The following is a 19,593-nucleotide window of genomic DNA, read 5'->3' on the forward strand; positions in this document are numbered from 1 at the left end:
GCGAAACCACGTGACTACTGCCAACATCCGATGTTTCGCCTATCCAAAGCTCACGGCGCGGCCGGAAAAACCAGCGGACGTGCCGGCGGGATGAATGTTCGTCGAGACGCCAGCATGCAGTGGCCTAGGTTGCCAAGGTTACGGTGTGCCGTCGCCAACAGCAGCGACGCGGCGCTGCGACGACGTTTCAATCTCGATGACTGCTGCGACGACAGAGCTCGGAGCGCCTCAGAGCGCTCCAAGATAGAGGAGAGCAATCGAGAAGAACCAGCCGAACGCAGGGCGCGCAACCTCTTTCAACCAGCCGAAGACGACGCTGCTCGCGAGAGCGCTCCAGAGTGCTCAAAAACGACCAGCCGAAGATAGCATTAGTATGAGGCTCGGAGCAGGAGCTATGGCGCTTGAATGTAACCAGTGGCTTGACGAACCAACCGACTGAGCTACCTTTCCAGGCAACATCGAAGGGTCACAAGTTCAAATCACATGTTATGTTTCTTTTTTTCTGTCCTTTTAATGTCTTTTCCTTCATTTTATCACTGTAGGGAAACCCTCCTAAAAAATTATATATCCTCAATTATGTATGGCTACACATGTGCAGGTCATAAATACCAGGTTCTCTAGTCGAGTGCCATCCGTGCAGTATAACCGAGCTCAGATTGGTCCACCTTGACTCATAAAAATAGGGCACGGCTGTAGGTTTAATGAGGCGTACAACTCCTGCGGGACCAGCCGTGGTTGCTCAGTGGTTATTGTGTTAGACTGCTGAGCACGAGGCCGCGGGATCGGATCCCGGCCACGGCGGCCGCATTTCGATGGGGGCGAAATGCGAAAACACCTGTGTACTTAGAATTAGGTGCACGTTAAAGAACCCCAGGTGATCGAAATTTTCGGAGTCCTCCACTACGGCGTGCCTCATAATCAGAAAGTGGTTTTGTCACGAAAAGCCCCATATTTTAATTTTTAATTTAACTCCTGCGGGGACGGTAGAGTATCCGTCTCCCGTGCAAGAGGACCGTGACTCAAATCCCGGTGCCACGCAATTCTACACCGGAAAATAAAAAAAAAACCGTGGGTTGAGAAAATTGCACAAACAGGCCTGGACTGCAGCCTGATCCCGGTGACCAGAACCGGTAACGCACTCTCTCACCAGAGCAGGATTGGCCACCCTGGTGCAGTACTTGGCCACAACCTCCTAAATGAATACAACAATCAAACCCCGGCCCTCAGTCCCCAGCAGCCGCGAAGCAACTGACCACGGCGGCGGTCAGATCTGTGACGCTGCAGAGGGTGCTAAGAATACCTGGCTCCGGACAGGCCACCATTGGAATCTGTACCTGGCAACGTTTAACGTTAGGACGCTATCTAGTGAGGCGAGTCTAGCAGTGTTATTGGAGGAATTAGAGGGTAGTAAATGGGATATAATAGGGCTCAGTGAGGTTAGGAGGACAAAAGAAGCATATACAGTGCTAAAAAGCGGGCATGTACTGTGTTACCGGTGCTTAGCGGAGAGACGAGAACTCGGAGTCGGATTCCTGATTAATAAGGAAATAGCTGGTAACATACAGGAATTCTATGGCATTAACGAGAGGGTGGCAGGTTTTGTTGAGAAACTTAATAAGAGGTACAAATTGAAGGTGGTACAAGTCTATGCCCCTACATGCAGTCATGATGACCAGGAAGTCGAAAGCTTTTATGAAGACGTGGAATCGGCGATGGGTAAAGTTAAAACAAAATACACTATACTAATGGGCGACTTCAATGCCAGGGTAGGCAAAAAGCAGGCTGGAGACAAGTCAGTGGGGGAATATGGCATAGGCTCTAGGAATAGCAGAGGAGAATTATTAGTGGAGCTTGCAGAACAGAATAATATGCGGATAATGAATACCTTTTTCCGCAAGCGGGTTAGTCGAAGCTGGACGTGGAGGAGCCCGAATGGTCAGACTAGAAATGAAATCGACTTCATACTCTGCGCGAACCCTGGCATCATACAAGATGTAGATGTGCTCAGCAAGGTACGCTGCAGTGACCATAGGATGGTAAGAACTCGAATTAGCCAAGACTTGAGGAGGGAACGGAAGAAACTGCTACACAAGGAGCCAATCAATGAGTTAGCGGTAAGAGGGAAACTAGAGGAATTCCGGATCAAGCTACAGAACAGGTATTCGGCTTTAACTCAGGAAGAGGACCTTAGTGTTGAAGCAATGAACGACAATCTCATGGGCATGATTAAGGAGTGCGCAATAGAAGTCGGTGGTAACGCCATTAGACAAGAAACCAGTAAGCTATCGCAGGAGACGAAAGATCTGATCAAAAAACGCCAATGTATGAAAGCCTCTAACCCTACAGCTAGAATAGAACTGGCAGAACTTTCTAAGTTAATCAACAAGCGTAAGACAGCGGACATCAGGAGCTATTATATGGATCGAATTGAACAGGCTCTCAGGAACGGAGGAATCCTAAAAAGAGTGAAGAAGAAACTAGGAATAGACAAGAATCAGATGTGTGCGTTAAGAGACAAAGCCGACAATATCGTTACTAATATGGATGAGATAGATCAAGTGGCTGAGGAGTTCTATAGATTTATACAGTACCAGTGGCACCCACGACTATAGTGGAAGAGAGAATAGCCTAGAGGAATACGAAATCCCGCAGGTAACGCCAGAAGAAGTAAAGAAAGCATTGGGAGATATGCAAAGGGGGAAGGCAGCTGGGGAGGATCAGGTAACAGCAGATTTGTTGAAGGAGGGTGGTCAGATATTTCTAGAGAAACTGGCCACCCTGTATACGCAATACCTCATAACCTCGAGCGTACCGGAATCTTGGAAGAACGCTAACATAATCCTAATCTATAAGAAAAGGGGACGCCAAAGACTTGAAAAATTATAGACCGATCAGCTTACTGTCCGTTGCCTACAAAGTATTCACTAAGGTAATCGCAAACAGAATGAGGAACACCTTAGACTTCTGTCAACCAAAGGACCAGGCAGGATTCCGTAAAGGCTACTCAACAATAGACCATATTCACACTATCATTCAAGTGATAGAGAAATGTGCAGAATATAACCAACCCTTATATATAGCTTTCATTCATTACGAGAAAGCGTTTGATTCAGTCGAAACCTCAGCAGTCATGGAGGCATTACGGAATCAGGGTGTAGATGAGCCATATGTAAAAATACCGGAAGATATCTATAGCGGCTCCACAGCCACCGTAGTCCTCCAGAAAGAAAGCAACAAAATCCCTATAAAGAAAGGCGTCAGACAGGGATGTACGATCTCTCCAATGCTATTCACAGCATGCTTACAGGAGGTATTCAGAGGCCTGGAGTGGGAAGAATTGGGGATAAAAGTTGATGGAGAATACCTTAGCAACTTGCGATTCGCTGATATTGCCTTGCTCAGGAGATCAATTGCAATGCATGCTCACTGACCTGGAGAGGCAAAGCAGAAGGGTGGGTCTGAAAATTAATCTGCAGAAAACTAAAATATTGTTTAGCAGTCTCGGAAGAGAACAGCAGTTTACGATAGGTAGCGAAGCACTGGAAGTGGTAAGCCAATACAGCTATTTAGTGCAGGTAGTGACCACCGATCCGGATCATGAGACTGAAATAACCAGAAGAATAAGAATGGGTTGGGGTGCGTTTGGCAGGCATTCTCAAATCATGAACAGCAGGTTGCCACTATCCCTCAAATGGAAAGTGTATAACAGCTGTGTGTTACCAGCGCTCACATATAGGGCAGAAACCTGGAGGCTTACGAAAAGGGTTCTGCTGAAATCGAAGACGACGCAACGAGCTATGGAAAGAAGAATGATGGGTGTAACGTTAAGGGATAAGAAAAGAGCAGATTGGGTGAGACAACAAACGCGAGTAAACGACATCTTAGTTGAAATCAAGAAAAAGAAATGGGCATGGGCCGGACATGTAATGAGGAGGGAAGATAACCGATGGTCACTAAGGGTTACGGACTGGATTCCAAGGAAAGGGAAGCGTAGCAGGGGGCGGCAGAAAGTAAGACGTCTGCAGGGACAACATGGCCACAATTAGTACATGACCGGGGTAGTTGGAGAAGTATGGGAGAGGTCTTTGCCCTGCAGTGGGCGTAACTAGGCTGATGATGATGATGATGATGATGATGACTGGTAACACGGCAAATATGAAAAAAGCCACGTGATTTAGTACCCATGCGCTACCACACCATTTGCCCCAGAAGTGATTCTCAGTTCACTTTGTTCGCGAAGAGCAGATTCCCGCCTTCCAATTCCATAAACGCGCATGAAGGCAAAAAAAAGAAAAGAACAAGGAAAGTCAGAAACGATGACCAATGTTTTCACATGAGCGCACTTGTCACGTCTGTTTTCGGCCGCGGCAAAAGAAGAATCTTCAATTGGCTTGAAAACTTGCTTGCCTTCGGGATCATACCCATTAGACTAGCTTTCGTCACCCGTGGTGACCTTCAAAGGAAAATTTGAATGTGACTCAACGCAACACAAAAGAGGTTTTTTTTCCCTCTATGCGAGCAGGCGGGAAACAAACACCATGGCAATGCGTTTCACGCCTGCGTCCAGCCTCAAAATCAACTCACAAGAGCTGCAAATCGTGCCATCAGCAATCTTGTAAATTGTGTACGATGACTCGTTGGTTTTTTGTTCAACCTTTTCGAGAATTTCGTGTGTATGGCAGGTGGAAGGTCTGCAAAATGTGGGTGGCCTTTAACGCTCATTTCTCCTCTTGTAACAGCCCAAGCTTCTAAAACATTCGTGTGCGGCTCAGCGCCTCATGCAAAAACATAGTTTTAGACATTTAATGTTTTATTGCATTGAGTATTCTTTGCCTACTTCGGGGAATCTATCTATCTATCTATCTATCTATCTATCTATCTATCTATCTATCTATCTATCTATCTATCTATCTATCTATCTATCTATCTATCTATCTATCTATCTATCTATCTATCTATCTATCTATCTATCTATCTATCTATCTATCTATCTATCTATCTATCTATCTATCTATCTATCTATCTATCTATCTATCTATCTATCTATCTATCTATCTATCTATCTATCTATCTATCTATCTATCTATCTATCTATCTATCTATCTATCTATCTATCTATCTATCTATCTATCTATCTATCTATCCTTTTTTTCTGACCTAGTGACCCAAGTTGTCCGCTACCGTAATGTGGGCCACTAGATATGTGCTCTTGGTCGTCATGCCATGGTGGTCGTTCCATTGTCGTCAATCCAGCTTCGTCCTCTAGATCTCGTGTTACCGCTGTGGTCACACAGTCCTCGTCATCCTATTGTCTTCATGCCGCGTCATCACACCATCTTTGTTGTTTCACAGACGTCATTCCTTCCTCATCATTCCATCGTAATCACGCTGTCGTCAATCAATCGCCGTCATACTGTCGTGGTCATGCAATTGTCATACTGTTATCATGGTGCCGTCGTAATTGTTGCATCATCATCATTCCAGCTTCGTCCAATACTTGTTGTGCCGTCGTCGTCCTACGGTCCTCGTCATCCCATGCTCCTCATGCCGTTGTTGCCACTCTTATCTTCGTTTTTGACCTTCCTCATTTCCCAATCGTCCTCCCATTCTCATCATGCCATCGTCCGTCATACCGCATTCGTCGGTCCACCTATATCATTCCTTCTTTTCCATTACATCGTCGTCACCATTATGCTCGTGACCGACCCTAGTGAGTTAGTGTTATAGCAAAGTGGGCCAATTTTAGAAAGACTAAGTGTCCCATATATCCAAAGCATTATAAATTTAAGAAGGACCACAATAGATTCTAAATAAAGGTGTCTTCAGCAATTTGGTATAGGGCTACAATGCTTGAATGATACTGGCATTAACGTCGACATTCATTGTGAAATGGCTTCTGCCGGAATTTCTTTGGTCGTTTTTATTTCGATAGCAATGATATGGACAAAAAAAAAATGTATGCCGTCGCCGTCTTCGTCGCTGTGAGGTTCCGTATATATTTAGGCATGTGAATAATATATGCTATGCCATGCAATCAGACATGCGGTATATGCGCGCTATATTGCCGCACCTCTCTATCATTAATGTTGCCCCTACCAGTTCTTAAATTCTCGACAAAATTATTCCGCAGAGCTTTGAGATTGGAAGAAAGCACTGACGGTGCATGCCTTTTATCTTAAATATTTTCAGACTTAAATATTAAAAGTGCGAAGCAATAACAGAGCTCAAACCTGAAAATGATGTAACTTTATTGGCGCGGCTGCGCGCTACCCCCAGGATTGGACCAGAATAGCGTTTTGAAACATACCGGTTGTGGAAGAGCGGTGGTGATGTCGCTAAGACGCTGGCATTAATTAATAAGCATAAACTAAATTGTCCGATGGTAGAACTCAGAGGAACACTAACAAAACAGCCTTTTTCTACTTAGCTTACGTTTACTTCACTTTGTACTGCCACTGCAGCTACGAGTCTTACTCTTCGTGTAATATTCTAACATTTTGCTATCGCATTCATTGCTTCGCGCTTATGGAGAAACAATGAGTTTGTCTCAAGAAGAAATCAAAATTACGAGGACATTCCTTACAAGGACATTTTGCAGTAATGTTTGCTAGGCTACGTACTAATTTGTAAAACGTTCCCCTACAATTGAATAGCGGGAGGGCACAGCAACACAATTACTAAGGGCTCCATGAAGCAAGGGCGTTTCTGCTGCCCTCCCCCCACCCCCCATTGCATTGGATTACATCAAGTAAAGTGTTTGATCCGCAGAATTTAAGGTCGAAAAGCAGCACTGAGGCTATGCGGGTTAGCGACCCCGTCTAAAGCGCTATTCCAGAATAGTGTTGAACGACCGCTACTATCGGGAATTGAAGCCGAGACCTTCTGCTCAACCAACAGAATTCTACAGCAGCTGTGCCACCACATCGGCCGTATCACAGCAGGAGTAACGTTCTCATAATTCTACATAATTCCACACAAGCGCGATGTCACGGATTTTATTACCGGTTGTGGCGGCCGTATTTTGATGCGGGCGCAATGAAGGAATGTTCTTGTACTATCGTTTACGATAATCAACCAGCTGATAACGATTAATCCGGAGGCCATTACGGCTTTTCTCATGCAACACGTGTAGCTTTGACATGTTAGACATCATTAATAATTTAATTAAGCACCAAACGTCGACATTCATCTGCCGTCTATGGTTCCAAACACCCCGTACGACGAAAAGGAGACGCCCAAAATGAGCCATAACTAATGCTGTAATAAATAAAGACTCCGTTTCTTTCGCTTGAAGCGCTTGTACATGAGCTGTAAATTGCACGCAGCTTCAAAGCGTTACAAACGCGTGCAGTGGTTCAAAGCTGGTGTCGTCCATTAGGCGCGCTGTTAGCATTCAGCTTTCTATCATAGCTTGAATCAAACAACAGCAATGTAGAAACTTGAAGGAAACTAGATTTTTTTTTTTCATTTTAAGAAATCCCCATCAATGTACCAACCACTGTCCACTTGTATTTTGCAGAACATGACGGTTCTCGACATGTTCAAGATGTCTGAGGAGTTTTTCACCTCGATGGGCCTCCCACCAATGCCTAAAACGTTCTGGGAGCGGTCGGTGCTGACAAAGCCGAGAGATAGAAAGATTGTGTGCCATGCCTCGGCTTGGGATTTCTACATCGGCAAGGATGTAAGGCAAGTGTGTCACATATGTGAGCGGAGATCAAACCGAAGGGAGATGGGGGGGAAGACGCGTAATAAAGTTTAGTGATCGTAGGTCATAGAGGAAAACGCTCCCCTAAACTGCTGATACTTGAACACAAACGTACGTTTGTCTGGCCAAATTTTCGGAGACACACAATAAATTCTAAGCCTAGCTCCCAATCTTGAAAAAAATTTATTTTCTTTAGCAGAACTGCAAAGCAATCTCGTACTCTCTAAAACACCTAGCATCAGATATTGTACACATACAGCAGCTTCCGCGCCACATTTAACGCTTGAAATGGATGTGCCACGTACGAAAAGCTTGCAGAATAGAAGCTCCAGAAAAATAGTAATAAAAATAGGAAAACACCTCCATTACACCTTGCCTAAATGACACAGAACGTAGAAAACTTAGAAAGAGCACTGCGGCTGGAAAGATCTGCGAAATCGAGTGGCACTTGCGGCTTGCTTACAACCTCAGAGGCCATGTACTAGAGGCCATGTACTACAAACTTAGGATGATATGGTTTTCGCGGACAGGCTCAAATGCTTCTCAAATCCTGTCTATTGTATAGAAAACAGCCTGTTCGCATAGACAACCTGATATCTGAACCAAAATTTGTTATTTCTGGCGTTCGAGAAGGTGGTACATTGGGGCCATCATTATTTATTAGGCAGCTTATTATTTCCAACACTAACTCCACTGCTAAATTTATCATCTACGCTGATGATACTAGCATCTTCTTTGTTGGAAATGATTTTGACCTCCTTGTTCACGAATTCAATGATACCATGAGCGAGTTACGAAAATGATCCGAATCCAAGTGCATGCGTTAAATGAAAGGCTAGCACAAGCTGTCATATTCCACCTTAAAGATCAGCCAGTTCCCTCCTTCCTCGAGATTAAGCTAAACTCACGATGTATAGATGTAGTTGAACAATTGAAATGTATCAGAGTAGTTTTTCCCTCGTGTATGTCTTGGGAACACCGTGTGGACCATATTGTCACGTAGTGACGGTAAAGAACACAGTAGCAATACTGTGAATGACGAAACTAACTTTCATTGGGCGAACCTGTGCCCACAAAAATAGGCTACACCTAAAGCACAACGATTGCGGTGAACACAGTCGGCAATCGTCGAAATCTGATCTGCCGGTCAAGCGCCTCGGCTTTTATACACGAGTGATCCAACGATCGAGAGTAATCACTGGTGGCCGCGTGTCTTCCAGAAAGGTTTAGGCCATTCACGTCGCCCATACATGTAATCAGATTACGCAAGGTTCGATGACAACAGACAGCGCATATGACCAGCGATAACATTACAGAAACTTCCGATACATGCAGGCGCATTCCGCGATGTGCCGTAACATTTGTTAGACGGTGAAAAGCGCTCATCCGAAAAGGTAAGTTCACGTGTCAATACCGCCCTCTGAGAAAGCATCGTCCCTACTCTACAAGCATAACAGGAGAGTGAAACATAAAAGGAGACTGATCAAAGAAACGAAGTCCAAAGTAACACACTTCAAAAACAGGAAGTCCTAAGGTCAGTTACACGAAGTCCCAAAGTTCATTAGCGCTGGTGGAACGGCTTAAGTCACACAACATGGACTATTTGAGATCGTGAGCGGATCGAGCCGTTGTGATAGTGAAATGCTGTCTGGTACGACCTCGTAGTCGAGCGCACCAATGTGCCGGATGATCTTGTAGGGTCCGAGTTTGAAGTGCAAAAGCTCCTCACTAAGTCCTCGTCGGAGTACTGGGGTCCAAACCTAAACACGATCGCCGGGCTGGTACTCGACGTAGCATTGTCGAAGGTTGTAGTGTCGGCTGTCGGTCCTCTGGTGGTTCTTGATCTGCAGGTGAGCGAGATGTCGGGCTTCTCCGGTGCGCTGAAGATAGGTGGCGACGTCAAGGTTCTCTTCGTTAGTGACGTGCGGCAACAGGGCGTCGAGGACCGTCGTATAGGGTTCCTGAGGTAAACCAGCTTGAACGGCGGGATCTGTGTTGTTTCTTGCACCGACGTGTCGTAAGCGAACATAACGTCGACGTACATTGCTAGCATATCGGTGAATGTCTTGTCGCTCCGTAAGACCATTTGTCTGCGGGCGCTAGGCAGTTGTCCTCCTGTGGCTTGTCTGTGCTGTAGAAAGGCTTGGGTGAGCTCCGCTGTAAAGGCCGTTCCTCTGTCGGTGATGAGTACTTCTGGGGCGCCACGTCGAAGCAGGATTTTCTCGAAGAAGAATTTCGCCACTTTAGCTGCGCTACCTTTCAGGAGAGCTTCGTTTCAGCGAAGCGGGTAAGGTAGTCCGTCGCCACGACGATCCACTTACTTGGAGATGTTGACGCCGGAAAGGGTCCCAACAAATCCATCCCGATCTGCTGAAATGGTCGGCTAGGAGGCTCGACCAGTTGTAGTAATCCCGCTGGACTTGTCGGTGGGTGCTTGCGTCGCTGACACTCTCGCCATGTCTTGACATAACAGGCACGTCGGCGGTCATGCGCGGCCAGTAATACCTTTCCCGTATCCTCGACAGCGTCCGGGAGAATACGAGATGTCGAGTGGTCGGATCGTCATGCAGGGCGTGCAGTACTTCTGGACGCAGCGCTGAGGGAACAACAAGAAGGTATTTGCCGCGGACTGGTGAGAAGTTTTTTCTTCACTAACAGAACGAGAAACGAGAAGAAAGGAAGTTAACCGAGGAGACCGATTTTTACAAGTAATCTCCGCTATCCTTGCTGTCTTTGTTTGTTGGCTTCTGATGATATTCTTTACGAGCAGTTTGTTTCGAAGCGAGAACGAAGACAATCCTCGATTAGGAGCTCTAGGGACAACGTCGGTGTTCCCTTCTAAATACTCGACGAGGCTTTTCAGCTCCAAGTCTGCTCGTTGCTGTTCAGCGAAATGGTCCGCGCTTATTATTGCAAGGAAGGCGTCGTCATCCTCGTCATCTTGCGGTGACGCGTTAATGGGGGCCTGTGATAGGCAATCGACATCAAAGTGTTTTCATTTGGACTTGCAGATTGCACTGATGTCGTATTCTCGCAGCCTCCGGCTCCACCGCACTATGCGTCCTGAAGGGTCCTTTAAATTATCTGGCCAACACAACGTGTGATGGTCGCTGACGACTTTTAACGGCCTGCCATCTAGGTAAGGGCGGAATTTCGCTGTAGCCCAAATGATGAAGAGGCATTCCTTTTCGGTCGTAGAATAATTGCCTTCCGCTTTTGACAACGACCGGCTAGCGTAAGCTATTACCCGTTGAAGTCCGTCTTTTATCTGCACTAGGACGGCACCGAGGCCTAAGCTACTGGCGTCAGTGTGTATTTTCTGCATCAGCGTCGTGGTCGACGTGCGCAAATACCGGTGGCAACTGCATGCGCCGTTTCAGTTCTTGAAATGCGTCGGCCTGCGGCGTTTCCCACTTCAACTCGACATCACATTTCGCTAGATGTGTCAGCGGCTTAACGATGCGTGAAATATCCTTGACAAAGAACCTGTAGTAGGCACATAAGCCAAGGAATCGACGCGCCGCCTTCTTGACGATGGGCTGCTGGAACTTTGCGGTGCCGGCTGTCTTCTGTGGGTAGGGGCGGACTCCAAGTTTGCTGATGACATGGCCTAGGAACAGAAGTTCACCGTAAGCGAAGCGGCAATTTTTCCGACTTCAGAATGAGCCCTGATGACTTGATGACATCTAGTACTGTCGAAAACCACCCAAAGTGATCGTAGAAATTTCTGGCGAAGGCGACGACGTCATCCGAGCAAACAAGACAGGTCTGCCACTTCAGTCCTGCTAACACCATGTCCCTGACGCGCTGAAACGTTGCAGGTGCCGAGCACGATCCGAATGGCATTACCTCGAACTCGTAGAGGCCGTCCGGCGTAATGAAGGTCTTTTCGCGATCTCATTTGTCGATTTCTATTTGCCAGTAGCCAGACTTGAGATCCATCGACGAGGAGTATTTAGCGTTGCAGAGCCGATCCGATGCTTCGTCTATCCGTGGGAGGGGGGTATACGTCCTTCTTAGTGATCTTGTTCAGTGGACGATAATCGACGCAGAAACGTAGGGGTCCGTCCATTTTTTTTTCACCAAGACGACAGATGATGCTCACGGGATTTTTTGACGCTGGATGATGTCGTCACTCAGCATTTCGTGAACTTGGTGTCTTATAGCTTCACTAGCCCTTACAATAGCCCTTACCGCGTCGAAACTCGGTAAGGGTTCTCGCAGAGTAGTCGAGCGCACTCTTCAATTATTATGCAATGTTTTGCAACCGGTGTTGGTCGAAGCCTCGATGACGTCGAAAAGCAGTCTTTGTATCGTCGGGGAAGACTTCTGAGCTGTTCCGGCTTACTTATGGGCAATCTTGGATTTATGTCGAAGTCTGGTGCGGGAACTATGGTCGCTGGGGTAAATGCGGTAGAATCCGACAGGACAACTACATTGCTGGTTTTCCACAATTTTCTCGATGTACGCGATTATCGTGCCCTTGTTATGTGCTTGCACTCCTGGCTGAAGGTGGTTAGCATAACTTCCGCTTTCGCTCCGTGCAGTCGAGCGATCCCTCTTGCGAAGCAAATTCCACGGTCGAGCAGCAGACGTTGGTCGCCCTCGATGACGCCTTCTATGTCTGCAGGTGTTTCAATGCCGTGGGAAATAACAATGCTGGAGCGATGCGGGATGCTCACTTGATCTTTGAGCACACTGAAGGCGTGGGGACTACGAGAGCTCTGCGGTCGTATCGCTTTATCTTCCGACAGCGTTATCGACTTCGACTTCAGGTCGATGACTGCGCCGTGTTGCTTCAGGAAGTCCATGCCGAGAATGACATCTCGTGAACACTGTTGGAGGATAACGAAGGTGGCAGGGTAAGCCCGGACATGAACGCTAATTCTTGCCGTGCAGATTCCAGTCGGCGTTATGAGGTGTCCTCCAGCTGTCCGAATTTGACGGCCTTCCTATACAGTCTTAACTTTCTTCAACTGGGTAGTATAGCTTGTGTTCAGCGGTAGGCAGTTATATTGCCTTGTCCGCATTTCGAGCGTCTTCTCAATGGTTGTGGCCTCGGAAATAAATTCGGCAACGGTCTTAGGCGGGTTGTGCATTGACCTGGCGCGAAGCTCTTGCTCCAAACCACGCATCAGAAAGCGAACTTCTATCACTTCTGGCATTTTTGGTTCGGCGTGTCGGATGAGGGGACTCATCTCCTCCGTAAAGATCGCGATGTTCTCGTTAGGCAGCTGCATGTGCGTTTTCAGTGGAGCTTGGGCTCGCTCTTTGTGTAGGACTCTCGAGAACGTCTGCAGGAAGCCATTGGGGAACAGGTCCCACGCAGTCAAGGCTGATTCTTGGTTCTCAAACCACGTCCTGGCGACGTCTTCTAACGCGAAGTACACATGCCGGAGCTTGTCGTCAGAGTTCCAGTTGTTGAATGCAGCAAACCTTTTATATATTTGCAGCCAGTAATCCGCGTCTTAAAATGATGATCCACGGGAATTCGGTGGCTCCCTGGGCTGTTGCAGCACAATGGGGGATGCTGGGGCTGCCATTGAGGCGGACTTGGAACGACGTGCCTTGTCGTCTCAGGCAAAAGTCCATGCTCCGGGGGCATTCCTTGCAGCCTGCGGCTGCCTCGCTGGTTCTTGGCGACGTTAGTGTTGTCTTCCGCGTTCGGGCTTGGGTCACGGCTTTGTGGGGGCGTCGAGTACATGAACGCAAAGCACCTCCGCTAGACGTCATGTAGTAGTGACGGTAAGGAACACAGTAGCAATACCGTGAATGACGAAATTACCTTTTATTGGCCGAACCTGTGCCCGCAAAAGCAGGCTACACTTAAAGCACAACGATAGAGGCGAACACAGAGGCGATCGTCGAAATCTGATCTGCTGGTCAAACGCTTCGGCTTTTATACACGAGACATCGAACGCTCCACAGTAAACGCTGAAGCCCGCGTGTCTTCCAGAAAGTTTAACACCATTCGCGTCACGCATACATGCGCTCAGATTAAGCAAGGTTCGGTGACCACAGACAGCGGATAGGACCATCGATAACGTTCCAGAAACTTCAGATACATGCAGGCGGGTCCCGCGGTGAGCGATCACATTTGTTAGACGGTGAAACGCCTTCACACAAAAAAGGTAGACAAGCCCACATGTCAATATCACAACGAAACTGGCTGAAATAATTGGGGTAGTAGGTCGGCCCAGAACGTTCTTTCCAGGCCAATAAGTTTTCTCCTCTATAATTCCATTTGCTACTCCTATTATAACTATTGTCATTTAGTGCGGGGCACAGCCGAAATTTAGTAGTTTTTAGCGTATCCGAATTTTGCAGAAGACATTCCTTCGTCATGTTCGCAATGTCCCCTGTGACTCACCGAGCGCAGATCTCTTTCTGCAAAGTAGCGTGCTGAAGAACCATAACTAGTACAAATACCACTTGAGTATCCGGGTTAAATTTGAAACATGGTGAAACGTAAATCACACACGTTAGCTTGTTGATTTGAGTGCCCGAGAAGCAACCTACAAGACCAGTTATGCGGAGAATTCGGTAGTGCCGACCCCTCGAATCAATTGAGGTAGAGAACGCCTTCCCTCTTAAATGTGAATGCATATAAAAATTTTGACCTCTTCAGTGCGTCAAACAGTGCTTCACATGCTATGTTTATTACCATGTAAGTTCTATTCTCCTTTTTGCGACCGCCGTGGTTTCTCACTGGCTATGGTGTGGGCTGGTGAGCCCGAGGTCGCGGGATCGAATCTCGGCCACGGCGGCCGCATTTCGATGGGGGCGAAATGCGAAAACACCCGCGTACTTAGATGTACGTGTACCCTAAAGAACCCAAGCTGGTTGAAATCTCTCAAGCCCTCCACTACGGCGGGCCTCATAATCAGAAGGTGGTTTTGGCACTTAAAACCCATTAATTTAATGAATTTGTTTCCTTCTTGTATGTATTTTCTATACTATATATTGTCTAAATACAATATCTTTTTTTACTTGTTCATAATTGTATAGCTGTTATTGCACTGCAATTACCTTTGTATTAAAAGCCTTGCTTTCAAACCACTGCCACGCGAAAGGAGGCGGCGGCTTTGTCAAGCTGACCCGCAGTGGTTGCTCAGTGGCTATGGTGTTGGGCTACTGAGCACGAGGTCGCGGGATCGAATCCCGGCCACGGCGGCCGCATTTCGATGGGGGCGAAATGCGAAAACACCCGTGTACTTAGATTTAGGTGCACGTTAAAGAACCCCAGGTGGTCAAAATTTCCGGAGTCCTCCACTACGGCGTGCATCATAATCAGAAAGTGGTTTTGGCACGTAAAACCCCAAATATTATTATTATTTGTCAAGCTGTATTTGACAGCTTTTTCTGCGCCTCCGCTCTCTGTACCTTGTATCGTTAGAAGGCGGAAATATAAAACTTCAACTCTGATTACAAAGTGGCTCGTCGTTTGCTTAGGTGATATTCAAATGCCCTAATAAGAAAACTAGACAATCATTACCTCATGTAGATTTGCAAAGATTGCTTTGATAGTAACACTGATTCTTTACAACCGTTTTAGCCAAAGCGAAATTTTGCGGAACTTCACCTACATGCAGTCCGTTTTTGTTCGTGAGCTTTTGTCGATAAGGGCCGGTTTCTTGAATTTGACGCCGACTGCCAACAGGATCAAGCAATGCACAGAAGTGAAGATGGATGATCTGCTCACTGTGCATCATGAAATGGGCCACGTTGAGTACTTCCTCAAGTATGCCAAGCAGCCGATCTTCTTTAGGACTGGTGCAAATCCTGGTGAGCACACTTTTGGGAATTATTTTACCATCCCAACAACAATCTGATACATTATTAAGCCCCAGTCATCATTGCTTTAGGTATTTCAGGTCTTAGAATATCTGCCAGCCCATGCTTTTGCAGTACAATGTGTTACACAGCATCTCAAAATACCTTCACATGAGTATAAGTAGTGTTACACTAAAGAAGAGTACTAAATCTGTTTACATTGCTCAAATTATTTCTAGCCTCTATATGCACTTGGTGGGAATTGAGACTCGTATTTAACGATACAAATCAAAACCGTGCGTATTTCTTTTTTGAGTTTTGTACATAAATCGCGACATTAACACATCAGCGTTACGTCGTGGAAGATTTCAAACAATTTTTATTTGCCTGAGCCACTTTCGCGCAGAAAAGGTTATCAAACCCGCTTCGTTCAGTGTGCTGTTGTTTTAGGCGAAGACGAAGCGATAAATAAGCGATTTACCTAGGGTTGGTTAACTGTTTATCAATAATATTTATCAATGTAGCGCACAGACTACCAAACACATTCACAATCCATGATGTTACGCGGAGTTTTAGACGCAAAACTTCCACGTGCACGTCACGAGGTCTTTCATTATCAAGTATTTATTGGCTTACCAAGCTTCTGATAACGCTATATTTGCCATCTTTTATTACATCGTATATTTCACGTAACATTACCCAACTTTAAAAGTAGAATGGTGCACCTAAGGCAAACGAGACATTTCACAGTCATCTTGAGTTTTTCAGACTATTTCTTAAAATCCGATTAGTGTCAATGAAGTTTAATTCTGCAAAATTTTAGCTATTGTTTAAACGACATGAGTCGTACTGGCAAAATTTTACAGCGTACTCAGAAACACTATATGAAGGTATTTCCTTGTTGTTGTCTTTTAAGTGGTTATCTTTTACGGGCTCTGAAAAAGACTGCAAGTTTGAAATAAAACAAATCACCTCCCATGCACCCCGTACAGACGGTTAAGCAGCGAAGCTGAAACGAGCGGCCCCGGTTCTGCCACGTGGCCGAATTGCGCACGCCCGCGGGCCTCATCTTCAAAGCAATCCGCGATGTTTGCAGAGTGCGCGTAGCACCGGTAGTTTGGCATGCACTGCTTTCCACGTTTTGTTCGCGTTGAAATGAGGATATGCACGAAGGTTAATCCAATCCCTGCTGATGCTGCGATTCCTCACTCCATCGTTTTGATAGCGAGATCCACAGATACAGCGCTGTCTCCGTGTGTCTGTTTCGCTTTATCTGCTCGTTCAGTCGAGATTACGCATTATATCATTGTTAAATTAGTTAGTGAGCGAATGTTTACGAGTTTATATGGCCGAAAACTATTATAACTCGTGTAGCTAATTACTAATTTGCTATCGTAATCGGTGCTTCGCCTTTCGAACGATACTGCGACTTTTTTTTCTCCAGTTTCATTTCACTTGTTTTCACATCATTGACGCGTGAAAATACTTATCATTGTTTACAATTATATTTCAACTACAGATTGTTTCCTCCATGATTTCCTTGGCTTAATTATATGTTGCCAATATGCCTTTGGTTTAAACCGCAATAACTGCAATATTCCATTTTAACGTTTCTTTCCACCTAATTAAGTAAAACAAGCGATATTGTAAATACGTAGCTTGTAATGATGTTTTATTAAAGGTGAGAAGCAGCAGATTAACAGCGGCCTAGCAGCAGCAAACAGCCCGAGCTCTCTTGCGAATGACAGCACGAGTCGTCGTCGTCGTCGTCTCCGAGCTGCTATCGGAAACACGAGACGCGCCTGCTTAATTACTAGCTTGAGAAACCAGTTCTCCCTTTAAGAGCTGCCGTTTCAGTAGCAGTTCTATAGGCAAACATACAATTACGCATAGCAGTAGAGCGCAGCAATTCACAAGTGTGGTCTGAAGAGTTTTTCTCCTATACCTAGGTTTCCACGAGGCTATTGGCGATACTATTGCTCTCTCTGTGGCCACGCTGAAACACCTGAAGGCAGTTGGCCTGCTGCAAGACAGAATGGAGGACGAAGGTACAGTGCAAACGTGTACATACTAAAGTTTTTCGCAGAGGTTGTGTCGTGAAGATGCAGACACCAGAATAGAAAAATAACACCAACCGTGAAATAAAACAGCTTAGAACGACAGAAAGCTCAGCTAGTTGGTAAGGATTCATTATGCAAAAAAGAGGTGAGGCGTGCAGACTGCACACAAGAGTAGAGAAGTGGACAACACGAACGCCGACTATCAACTGAGGGAAGCACTGAGGCGCAAAAAATAAAGAAGACACAAAACTCGTCTGCGCACGCTCAGGAATGCCATGTGTCAGTATATGTGCCACGTAGACCGGCACATGTACTCGACTGACACGTGGCACTACACGATTACACGTGACACGCGTAATCCTTGGTTAGATTCGTGAGGTGGCCTTAAATAAATTCTGCCACTGCTCCTGGTGCATTGCTTTTTCTTGCACATTTGCTTCACGCATTGTTGACTCTTGCAGATAGTGTGCGCGCGCAATAGTAAACCTGGTGGATCGAAAATCCTGATAGCACACTAAAGTGCACCAACAATGGAGGAACTGTGTTTAAATCGACGTTATAGTGTAGCCCACAGGGCGAGGCTAATAGAAAACCGTCAGAGTTGCTAGCGCCCACTGCATATATCATCGGTTCCATTGCGCAAAGCAGCAGTTGCATAGTGGTCAGAATGCTGAGCATAAACACTTCAAAGTAATTGATTGAAATCTCTGCTGATATATATTTTTCCTGACATTATGTTGCCATTCTTGAATCAAAGCTTGATAAATGGATGACTAGACATGACCTAATGGTCATTCATACGCGTGGCGTGTGCCTGGAAGTTCTGATACTTCACCATTGCCTGAAAAACTCGGCTCTTTATTCTAAGCCACTCAGAAAATAAGGGGCACACGAAATTTTAGACCTTATAACGCACAGCCGTGTTATCCTGGCTTTTCATTTCAGACACTGTTGTGACAGAAGGTTGAAGGCACGCTTTCCCGTTGCCGACTGAAATGCCAAGAAGCTTGATACCCCTTGAGTGAACTCTCAGCTGGAAAGAAATGTGCTACCTTTACATCAGCAAGCAGCACCTCAAAAACAAATAACCAGTAGCAACAAGTTAGCAAATCACCGTAACCGGGTCATTTGACAGGATTATGCTGGAAGGTTACTGGCACAGTCTCCAATTGATGAACTAAGTGTCGAGGTGTTTGCAAATGTCAGCATCGACTTACAATAAATTTGTAACAATTACATGAGTAAAAATCGCCTCCAAAATAATACCAACAAGTCAACATATCTTCCCAACGTGCTCATGTGACAGGATTATCCTGGAAGGTTACATGCACACTCTCGAGTTGAGCTAAGTGTCGAGGTGTACAGCAGTTTGAAAATATCAGCATCGTCTGACAATAAATTTGTGACCTTTGCATGAGCAAACTGTGCTTCTATTGCAAGAACAAGGTGACAATAGGTTAGCCTATAAGAAGTACGATTGCTCCGCAGTTCATTAGCCCAGAAAGCCATTCGAGGACTTCTTCACTACCTGAAGACCACAGAATTGAGTGCCCGACGGTAGACATCCTGCAAATATCTTAGTGCATGTGAAAGTGCGATATAGACTGATGTTTTCTCTTTGTCTCTCTCTTTCACTCCCCCTTCCCCCTCCCCACGTGTAGGGTAGCAAACTGGACTCAGTCTGGTCAACCTCCCTGCCTTTCTTTCCTCCGTTCTCTTTCTCTCTCCCTCTTGACCTCTATGACGCCGCCTGTTTGCACAGTGGTGAGAGCACGCACAAAGTGTATGGTTATTTTTTTTAAGTACAGAGTGCAAGGAAGAAAATAAAGCAAAGCAGGCCTAAATGCTATTTTATGCTCTTTTACAATGTTTATTTTGCGTGCAAGGCTGACAGGCTGTGTTTAATAAATGAACAGGTTAGTTTGGCTACAGGCTTGGGATGCTATTTCTAGTGGCCACGATGAAGATTAACAAATAATTTAAAAAACACTCACGTGCATTGAGTGTTTCACTGTACGTTTAATAATTATTGTATTACAAGATACATTCTAA

The 19,593-nt window shown here is 45.8% G+C and overlaps 1 protein-coding gene across 6 annotated transcripts in view; it reads left to right on the forward strand.

Annotated features, from left to right (window-relative positions):
• LOC135911444 (angiotensin-converting enzyme-like) overlaps positions 1-19,593 on the forward strand; it is a 194,891-nt gene that overhangs the window by 153,707 nt on the left and 21,591 nt on the right. For all 6 annotated transcript variants that reach the window (XM_070536892.1, XM_070536893.1, XM_070536890.1 and 3 more), the window contains exons 8-10: positions 7,520-7,689; positions 15,369-15,493; positions 17,431-17,529. In XM_070536892.1, coding sequence (XP_070392993.1) covers positions 7,520-7,689; positions 15,369-15,493; positions 17,431-17,529 — 394 coding nt within the window. The remainder of the gene's footprint in view (positions 1-7,519; positions 7,690-15,368; positions 15,494-17,430; positions 17,530-19,593) is intronic.

Source organism: Dermacentor albipictus, chromosome 4, assembly GCF_038994185.2.
Source record: "Dermacentor albipictus isolate Rhodes 1998 colony chromosome 4, USDA_Dalb.pri_finalv2, whole genome shotgun sequence".
Taxonomy (NCBI): Eukaryota; Metazoa; Arthropoda; class Arachnida; order Ixodida; family Ixodidae; genus Dermacentor; species Dermacentor albipictus.